The 10,840-nt window shown below is 33.1% G+C and overlaps 1 protein-coding gene across 1 annotated transcript; it reads right to left on the reverse strand.

Moving 5' to 3' along the window:
* Positions 1 to 5,348: 5,348 nt before the first annotated feature.
* On the reverse strand, positions 5,349 to 6,631 carry LOC140883888 (chalcone--flavanone isomerase). Its single transcript, XM_073290504.1, has 3 exons — positions 6,110 to 6,631; positions 5,802 to 6,025; positions 5,349 to 5,713 (listed from the first exon to the last, which is right to left on the reverse strand). Exons 1-3 carry the CDS (start codon positions 6,360 to 6,362, stop codon positions 5,537 to 5,539), a joined length of 654 nt encoding a protein of 217 aa, XP_073146605.1. The 5' UTR covers positions 6,363 to 6,631; the 3' UTR covers positions 5,349 to 5,536.
* Between the last annotated feature and the right edge of the window lie 4,209 nt (positions 6,632 to 10,840).

Raw genomic sequence — 10,840 nt, forward strand, 5'->3', positions numbered from 1 at the left:
CCGTATGACCAGGATAATGACATCCAGAACACAGAGGTCTGTCATTAGGATATCCATTTCTTCCTCCCCTGTTGTTTTGAAAAACTTTTCACAGCAGCAACATGCGATTGTTGGGTTGATATTGATGATAAATCCGGACCAGAATTCATATTTTTGTGCATGGAACGCTGTCTTTCCTCTTGCAATACTAATGAGAAAACCTTTGATATTGCTGGAGTCGGTTCCATCATCAAGATTTGAGCTCGTATTTGAGCATAAGAATCGTTTAATCCCATCAAAAACTGCATAACACATTCCTGATCTTGATAGTTTATCCACTCTTTTATTGAACCACAATTGCACACAGACACCGGTTGAAAATCCTTAAGTTCATCCCACAAAATTCTCAATTTTGTATAATATGAATTAGCATCCATAGAGCCTTGTTGCAGACCATTCAATAGTTTCTTAATCTGGAAGATTCGTGGAGCATTACTCTCATGAAATCGATTACGCAGATCTCCCCAAATTTCAGAGGCAGTAGACATATACAATAGACTATCCGCAATATCACGACTCACAACATTCAATATCCATGAAATTACCATACTATTACAACGAATCCATGCCCCAAACAACAAATCATCGGAATTAGGTTTCAGCAACGAACCATCAACAAATACGAACTTATTTTTGGCTGTTAATGCGGTAGTCATCGATCGATTCCAAGAGTTATAATTGTTACCTGTAAGCAGGTGTGATACCAATTTCATACCTGGATGATCCCCATTCTACAAATACAAAGGACTACCGGTGTCTTCAAAAGGTGCTCGCACAATCAGATTCGGCGGAGCTTGATTATTGAGAGATTGTTGTCCTCTCGCCATTGCAAATACAAATCAGAGTAGCAGCCTAATTCTCTGATACCATATCAGAATTAATAGAGCGAAAAAGGAAACCAGAAATCTTCATTGAGATTCAAACGGAAGAGAATTCCAAAATGCAATACAACCAAGTGTGATTGAATGAATCAAAAATTACAGAAGAAACCGCCAAAAAGCTATTTATACATGTAAGCAAAACAAGAGAAATGCGACTTTTACTTCCTAATGTATAAAGGCGTGTTTTTATTATTATGTATTTTAATAAGTTTTAAAAATTGTTGCTAACATAGCCACTGTTTTTTTAAACCATGGCTAAATTTAGCCAGGGTTTAAGTAAAACCATGGTTAAATAGCAACGATTTTTCATAAACTATGATTACCGTAACTTTAGCCATGGTTAAGTAAAACCATGGCTATCTCAGCGACAATTTTTAAAACCGTGGCTAAGTTAACAAATTATATAGTCCACTTATAATTTTCCTTCTTCTCTCTCGCCTGTTCTTTCTTCTTCCTTCTTTCCATTATTTTTCTTCATTTTCATCAATTTTGATCATCCTTCCCACCGCCGTCACTCATCAAAATTTATAAACGATAGTATATTTGGAATTGTGGAGAGTATATCTAACCACTTACACAATTATTTGTGGTTTCTTTTTCCAGTTAAGTAAGTACAACGATCGGATCGGATCTTCGTTTGGTACATTTCATTTTCTTTCTATGTAGTTACAATTTGGGAAAATTGTTTGGATAATGATGCAATTTACAGTCCACGTTTTTTTAATAATAATTTTTTAAATTAATTTATGTGACAAATGAATTTCCTCTCTTCGTGTTATTAGAATGTTTGAGACTTTTAGATTTAGTTCAAGTGTTTGGTTTTTAATCTTGGCAAACACATGACAATATATTACTATTGGTAAGTATAAATTTAATTGAGCAGAAATTAGTGTTATAGTCTATATTTTTCTCTCTTAATTTTTTCATTTTAATTTTTTTTAAAGTTATTGTATGATCTATATAAATTTCAACAATTCAAATAAATGGGGTGACAAAAAAATTGAAGGGCTTTGAAGATTTTATTCAACACCATGACTGTTTGTAAAGGGGTGAGGACCTAGAGGGTTTTTTTTACTTTTAATTTTAAAAAAAAAAATTCAAAAATATTGTAAACTGAAAATAATTTCAAAACTACCGTAAAACGCTGTCGGTGGGAGCGGACGCTCGCCACATAGGCAACTGGCAGCGAACGCTGCCAGTAGGCATGGGGACTTGCACCTGCAGGTCCCCATGCCTTATTATTATTATTTTTTTTTTACTTTTTATTTATTTAATTGTTTTTTTATACTTTTAAAATTTGTAAATATTTTTATAAAAAGTTTAATTATTTAATTTGTTTTTTTTATAGTTTTTTTAATTTGTAAATTTTTTTTACCTCTTAAATTTCTAATTTTTTTCTTAATAATTTTTTTAACTCGTAATCAAATCGAAAATTAAAATTTGATTTTTTTGATAAAAAAATTACCATAATTTCAATAACAAATACATAATCATTTTTTATAAAAAATTTTACAAATTAAAAAAATTATAAATAAACAAATTAAATAAATAAACTTTTTATAAAAATATTTAAAAATTTAAAATTTATAAAAAAACAATTAAATAATTTAAAAAGTAAAAATAAATAAATAAATAAAAAAGGCATGGGGACGTGCAGGTGCGATTGCCTTTTTTTTTTTTTTTTTTTTTCCTTTTTTTACTTTTTTATAATTATTTAATTGTTTTTATACTTTTTTAATTTGTAAATATTTTTAAAAATTTTAATTATTTAATTTGTTTTTTTATAATTTTTTAATTTGTAAGTAAACATATTTTGATTAAAATTTTTGATTTATATTACTATTACTATTAAGTGTTGTAAATTGTTATTTATTTATTTTGTAAAAAAATCAAATCGGATTGATCGGGTTAGTTGAGTTCGAGTTCATATTTTCGAGATGATTTAGATCCAACTCGAATTTTATAAATATAACTGATAATAATTTTATTAATACGGTATTTTTTTTCAAAAAAATAAAATTTTAATTTTAATTTTTGACTAGATTACCATCTAATAAGACACATTAGAAATTTAACATGTAAAAATTAAAATGATTAAATAAATTTTTAAATTTTTTTACAAATTACATAATCATTTTTTATAAAAAAAATTTACTAATTAAAAACACTATAAAAACAAATTAAATAATTAAACTTTTTATAAAAATATTTACAAATTTTAAAAGTATAAAAAAACAATTAAATAAATAAAAAGTAAAAAAAAGAAAAAGAAAAAAGACATGGCGACCTGCAGGTGCAAGTCCCCATGCCAACTGGCAGCGTCCGCTGCCAGTTGAAGCAGACGCTGCCTATGTGGCAGCGGACGCTCCAAAAATAATTTCAAGCATCCGCTGCCACCGACAGCGTTTTACGATAGTTTTGAAATTATTTTCAGCTACAGTATTTTTGAAATTTTTATTTTTTTAAAAATTAAAAGTAAAAAAAACCCGGACCTAGATCATGCTAGGTTCGAACAATGACCACATGCGCGCCACCGTCCGACCAGGCCGGGGTCGGGCTTGGGTTTGCTTTGGCGTATATATATCTTTTTTGAAAAAATAAATTAATTATTTATTTTGCTTCCGAAATAATTTGAACGTGAAGTGTTGTGTCTCTTCATGCGCGTCCTGTCAGAATGCAACCCTCGAACCTGTGCATCTTTTCTGGATATGCGACCTCTCGGTTCGAACCAGTGCATCCTTTCGATCCGAACCATTGTGTCCCATCGGCTGAGTGTGCAGCCAACTGATGCACCTATCCGTGACAATCTTTCAACGCCTATAAATAGACCCCATCCGCATTCATTTCAACTTGTTCATTCAATCTTCTCTTCTTTTCTCTTCTCTTCTCTTCTCTTCTCTTCTTCTTGCATACTTCTGAGTCTGAGTTTCTTCAAACACTTTTGTTCAAAGTTCTTCGAGTTTGTAGTGCTACTACTCGAAGTTGTCAGCGTTCTATCTTGGGAGACATTTTGCTTCTATCTCGTAAGCACCTAGGCGGAGCAAATTTGTCTTAAAGATAAAGAGTTAAACTCTCGGCTCGCTGTTGGTTGGTTGCCATTGAGTGCACACTAGTTTCGTGATAATAAATTTGTAACAATGTCGATACGTGTGTCAGATACAGAAAATCCGTGTCGTTTTTTTTTAAAAAAGTTCGATCAATCGGATATATTTTGGGCATGGCTAGGATACGATATGGGTACGTACAACTGAAACACGTTTTCCTGATACATTTTTTTTGTGTGTAAAATTGCAAGTAATTAAATTTTTTAAGGATTTAATGGATAAATATTAAATTTCTAAGACTAAGTAATGAGTAAAAAATAAATAAAATGGGCTTACAAGCCCTAAATTAAATAATTAATAATGGTTTATGCTTTTTCATGCTCGGCTCCTCTCATGGGGATCATCACAATTCACAGCATCAGTGCATCACTTTTTGAAGTTCACCATCCGCTGATGCATGCCGTTATTGATGCCCGCCGATTTCTGACAAAATTATTAAAGTATGCAGGTTTTAATTCTATATCTACAATTTTATTTTTACTACTAAATTTATATAAATCTATACACATTTTAATAAGTATTGTATCCAGTATTGTGTCTTATATTTTCAGAAGTTTCCTATCACCGTATGCATGTCGTATCTGATATGATATCTCTCTCCGTATCCATGCAACACAACAGGAAAGACTTGGAGATGTTTACTTCACTAATCTCATATTCAACCAGGACGAGTATCCCTTCTCTCTTGGCAACCAATGGTAGCTTAAACTGGTACATATGCGCTCTCAAATACATGCCGTGTGAGACTCTTGAAGAACTTGGTGAGGTAAGGTATTACGTACAATGATTGTCACATACACGGTTATACATTATATTTAAAATTATAAAATTATCTCAAATACAATAAAGGAAAAAACTTATTATCGAGGTAGTTTTATATATAATTCCAAAAATAACGTGTAACCGACTAACCGTAGTATATCTTTCATCGTATATATAACATTTTTCTACTATCTATCATACCAAAAAGCTTGCCAATCTACCTAGTTTTTTTTCCCATTTCAGAGTGAGCTATTAGAGCTGGAGATTCTCTGAAGGACCATGGGGCATGGAAAAAGCACTTGTAAGACACCAAAGGTAATTATTTCTTCATGCAACACATGGCCAAGAAAAATATAGAAGATTGGCAATTCTATGGCAACCGTTTGGAGTCCTCACTTCTCTAGAGTTCTTGTAGGCACTTCCAATAGCTGAATCTTTGATTCAGTAACTACAATCATTCTGATTCTTTTTGTTGTTACTGCCATTTTATCATGCTGTAGTTTTATCATCACACGCTAATCTCTATGTCAGATTTGGATCTCAAACAAAAGAAAAGTTGAAATCTGTGTCTCATGTTTGAGTAAACACCATTTCATTGTGTGCATAATGACATGAGTGCATATTGAGACTAGAAGACTTGAAAGATGAAACTAGTCTGGTTAAAACACAAAACAAAGGAGATTACCACTAGACTCTTATTTATCACAACAAGACTCTTATTTCATCACAATCAAGCAGTGTATATCTCATCTATTCAGTAGATGATGGTTTCAACAACTCCGATATCCTCGCACCCAAACTCTGCTTCGCCTCGGGAGAAACGCCATGCTTGCCGATGATCGATTCCAACACGGCTTCCGACAGTAGTTTGTTCTCTATCACCGCACTCTCTTTTTCAGGTAGACTACCATCTTTGGAGAAACTGATCTGCAGGGGGGAAAAAAAACAGAGCATGTGAGTTAGTAAAACTTGTTCCAGAAAGACGGAATCTTGATTTTGTGCAGCACCCACATACCCGCAGTGATCCCAGAGGTGATTGAGTGAAGCAGATGGATGCCCCAGGTGGGAAAGTTTCCTTCTTGAAAATCTCCAGAAATTTGTTGGTTGCTTCAGACTCTGCGTCGCTGAAGGTTCCGATTGATTTCCAGTATGCGACGCAGTTCTCCACCACCTTCTCCGAGTACTGTGGACCAGTTAACGGCAAGATCGTCCTCACCTGCGTGAATTTCTCGAATGGACCTATAAAATATGCAGACATGAGCGACAGAAAACGACTTAAAAAAAAAAAAAGAAGAAGAAGCCCAATTTGAAACCAAAGATCACCTGTGACGATGTCCTTGAAGAATTCGACAGAATCAGCCAACCCTTGGGCGCTCTTGCCCTTCCACTTGCCGGCGAGCGAAGTGACGGCACCATCCTCCAAGTACACAGCGATAGCGGTGAACTTGATGAACTTCCCCTCGATTTCAAGCCCCCTCGCCCCTGCGCCGCCGAGGAAGAACGTGTTGGTGGATCCCGGCGGCGTCACCGCCGGCGGGAACTCGCAGAACTCGACCTGTAGCTTGGTGACAGACATTGCCTCCCCACACCGATCACTTAAATTGTAATTTCGGTAACAAATATGTGGTAAGCAGCTTGTGTTTTTGGTGTTTAGGAATTAAAATCATTTCTTTATATATCAAGATTGGACCGACGGCTGTCATGTGTGTGGGAGGTGGGTGGCAGCCATGGGGGCTAGCTATGCGCCATGAACGGTGGATGCACACCTACCTACTCTCGATGTAGCATAAAATTTGTCCCGAAATCGATGACTTGAAACGGCCCTTCACTAATTACACCAAACTACCCAATTGCAAAATATTTATTATAGAGTGACTATTGGACACTTAATTTCACGACTTAAATAAAAGCTTACAAAAATGTTCAAACACCAAATACTACCTAAATGATCCATGGAAGAATTATAAATTTTGGTAATGAGATGATATCTTACCTTAATAGTGATAGTTTATGGACTACGTCTCTTACTAAATACCAGATTTTTTAGCTACTAGCATAGTAACGTTAGTCCGATTGTTTACCTAATATGTATCGAAAGATAACGAATGCAAATTCTCATGTCATAAAAAAATATATATTAATAAATAACCAGACTTACAAATAGCATGAAATTTTCAACTGTGGGCATCCAATTCCATTAAAGCCTGCAAAGAACTTTAATGCGGTTGTTTGGCATATCCTTCTCAACTTGCCTTTAATTTGAAGTGGTAGGATTGTGTACATATTTGTATTATTGTGATTGTTAAATAATTGATTAGCGGCGTCTTACTTATATAATATAATATATAAATATTATTTCTTGTTTATATATTAATATGGAAATTAGTCCAGAGAAATATGGAGAAAATTGATCAGATGTGTTAAAGTATTAATAATTATATAAAATAAAAATCTCTATTTATACATGAGATAATTGGGGTGAAATTATAAATAATTTCGAGTTTCATATGTTAAGTTTTCTGCAAGACCGTTTCATTGATTCATATCCATGAGACTGTTTGACTTGGCTCATATATAAATGAAAAATACTACTCTTGACATAAAAAAACTAAAAAAATAATATTTTTCATGAGTCGAATCGAACAAGAGACACGTCTAATTAATCTATAAAATGGTCACACGAGTTTTTATATGGGCAATATAAAGATAACTAGCTCTTGCGATACTTATGCTTTTTAATTTTATCATCATATCAATTATCGATAAAAAAAAAAAATTATACTAGTGAAACTGTCAAAAGTTTCGTTGAAATCAAATATAATATTATTTTTAAGGATGAAGGGTTAAATATGTGTAATTCATTAGTTAATAACAATATTAATCTCAGTTATAATCAATCAAACTAAAAACATTATTTTATATGTAACATATATACAATGGATTTGTTAATGTTACCATATGAGTAATGTCTTAAGTTTTAGCGCTTGATCAATGGTTGACATGTAACTTGTAAGGGATCACATTTGCATTTTATGTAATGCAATGTAGGGGCTCATGTCAAAATAATTGTGATCCTTTTACAACCATTGGAGTGCTACTAATATGATAGCATACATGGTCATGCCATAAGACATTATTTATTTATATGGAAAAGTAATATTTTTTTAAAGTTAGGTATGATCGGAGACTTGTTTCATAAACTTGATCTATAAGATGGTTTCATATGAGTTTTTGTGATAAATATTTGTTCATGATTTTCTATTTTTCTTCCATTTTACCTTAAATAAGAACTTTTTATACGTGATTCGATGTTTTGTTTATAAAATTTCCACATCTCTATTATATATTAATTATTAAGCATGAGAAAGGTTTTGATATGTTGATATGACACACTCTTTTTTTTTAGTTAATTGATATTTTATTATATATCAAAATGTCACATATCTTTCTGTTTTTTGATTTTTTTTATTTACAAAAATGTCACTCATTTTTGTAAAAATGATTTACAACTATTGCCATTTGGTGACTATTTTTTTCTCGAAAACGCAACTTTTTCTATTTTTTGCATTTTTTTTCTTTTCGTTAAAAAAAACAAAATTTATAAATACGTAACAATGTATATACCAAAACATAGTATAACACATGTAAAAAAGTAAAGGAAAAATTGCATATATCACCCTTGTGAAATCCCGTGCTAGCTAATAACCCCCTGTGAAAATTTTTTAAGCTAATAACCCCCTGTGATTCTAGATTTGTAGCATACACACCCCTTCTGGCTAAAAAATGACGAAAATGCCCTCGACTTTTATGAACTATTTAATTTATCATTTATTTTATGTAGGTGTATTTTCGTCATTTTTTAGCTGAAAATGGTGTGTATGTTACAAATCTAGAATCACAGGGGGTTATTAGCTTAAAAAAATTTCACCGGGGGTTATTAGCTAACACGGAATTTCACAAGGGTGATATATGCAATTTTTCCAAAAGTATATGATATTATTACAATGACATCAGATGGAATAGGGCTACGAGAGTCAGTTGGGCTAACACGCACTCTAGATGATAAAAGGGTTTTTCTATGATCCATCAGGTGAAATTTATCCAGTGGATCTGGGACATTCATTGGCCCGGGCCCCACACACAAATTGTGTGGGGCCCGGGCCAATGAATGGTGGATGCTGCACCTAGGAGTGGGTTTTCGGTATACCGTATAAAAAATATTGGCATGAAAAAAATTCATACCGGTATCGATATCGAAATTCTGAAATGTTGGTATGGAAAAAATCCATATTGGTACCGTATAGATACCGAAAAAAATTTTATTATACCAAAAAAATGTTTATATTTTGAAAAAAGTTCGGTACGGTATCCCGAAAAGTCGGTATTTTAGCTCGATATCCCAGCCCTAACTGCACCGGGTAAAATTCACCAGGTGCAGCATAGAATGGCCCGATGATAAAATTATAATCCATAGACTCAGCCGGTGGGCAAGTACCTAAGTTATTTGAACATTATTACTTGACACCGCCTTCACTAATTGCACCAAACCACCAAATTGCAAAATATTTAGATAGTGTTTGGGAGCACTACTTCTCGGTTTTTTCTTAATAAAATTTAACAAAATTCGAATTTTTGTTAAGAAAAAAGCTGAAAAGTGGTTTCTAAAAATTCTTCCAAATATCTTATTATAGCGCAACTATAGGACAATTAATTTCACGACTTAAAAAAAATCTTACAAAAATGGTCAAACACCACTATGATTCTTGGAAGAATTATAAAATTTGGTGATGAGAAGATATCATATCTTACCTTAATAGTTATCGAAATGAATATTAATTTTTTGATAATATTTTCTTAAGTTTGAAAATATTTAAGAATTTTGCTTTTCTAGACTTGATATTCTTCTCGGTTTAATATTCCAATATTATCGAGAATCTCTATTTAATTATTTTCAAAAGTATTCACCTTGCAAAACCCTACTGACCATGACATGCATGGGACAAGTTCTTGACTGTGTTGAGCCGATTATTGATGGGGATCTTAATTCAGTTTTATGCGCACCATTCTTGGGCGGGGAGGTCAGGAAAGCATTGTTTGGCATCCATACAGATAAAGCACCGGAGTCCAATGGTATGTCTACATTTTGTTTTACCAAAAATACTGAAATGTGGTTGGGCAGCATGTTACATCGGCATTTGTACAGATTTTGAATGAGAGAGCATTGTTGGCAGAATGGAATGATACTATTGTCACGTTAATACCCAAGATCACAAATCCGATTATGGTGAAGCATTTCCGGTCCATTAGTCTATGCAATGTTTGTTACAAGATTGTGGCACAAACGATAACATACGGGCTCCAACCTATTTGATCAGTAATAGTGATATGGTAAATATTGACTTGTAGGTTTGGACCTTAGACTGATGCTACTAGGACTGTCTTAGTGAGGTACGTAAGTACTAACTGAGATAGCTAGCGAGTATGCATGCTTATATGTTGCATTTTATATGTCATGATATATGTTTTACTACTTTGATATATTATGTTGCATGTTCATATTCATGTTGAGCCGAGTCTCCTTTGAGATAGCCTTTGTAGTAGAGTCGCTCAACCCTATATTTCTTGATTATATTGTTCGACATCTGGATACGTTATAATGACGGAGATTGACGCTACGGTGATCTGAACGAGTGTTTGGATATACCCATCGGAGTTGACACCAGACGGTACTGTATACTCATTGGCGCCTAGAGTACTCAGCAGGACTTGTGATATCCAGTACCCAATCATTTGCATGAATCATACTATAGGTTTGTATCAGAGCCGTTCCTATTTGGAGGCCAAAGAGTCATTTGACTCGGGCCCATTTTTTTTCGGGGTCCATAATTTTTTTAAAAATATTTATTATATAAAAGTGTAAATTAATCCAATATAAATTAATTATTCTTGGGCTTTTTTCATTTATATCTCGGGAAATTATTTTTTCTTTGCCTACCGCCTAATATAAACTTTTTGTTTATTATTTCTGGGCTTTTTGATAAATTTATTTATGAA

The sequence above is a fragment of the Henckelia pumila genome, chromosome 2 (assembly GCF_033568475.1).
Source record: "Henckelia pumila isolate YLH828 chromosome 2, ASM3356847v2, whole genome shotgun sequence".
Lineage (NCBI taxonomy): Eukaryota > Viridiplantae > Streptophyta > Magnoliopsida > Lamiales > Gesneriaceae > Henckelia > Henckelia pumila.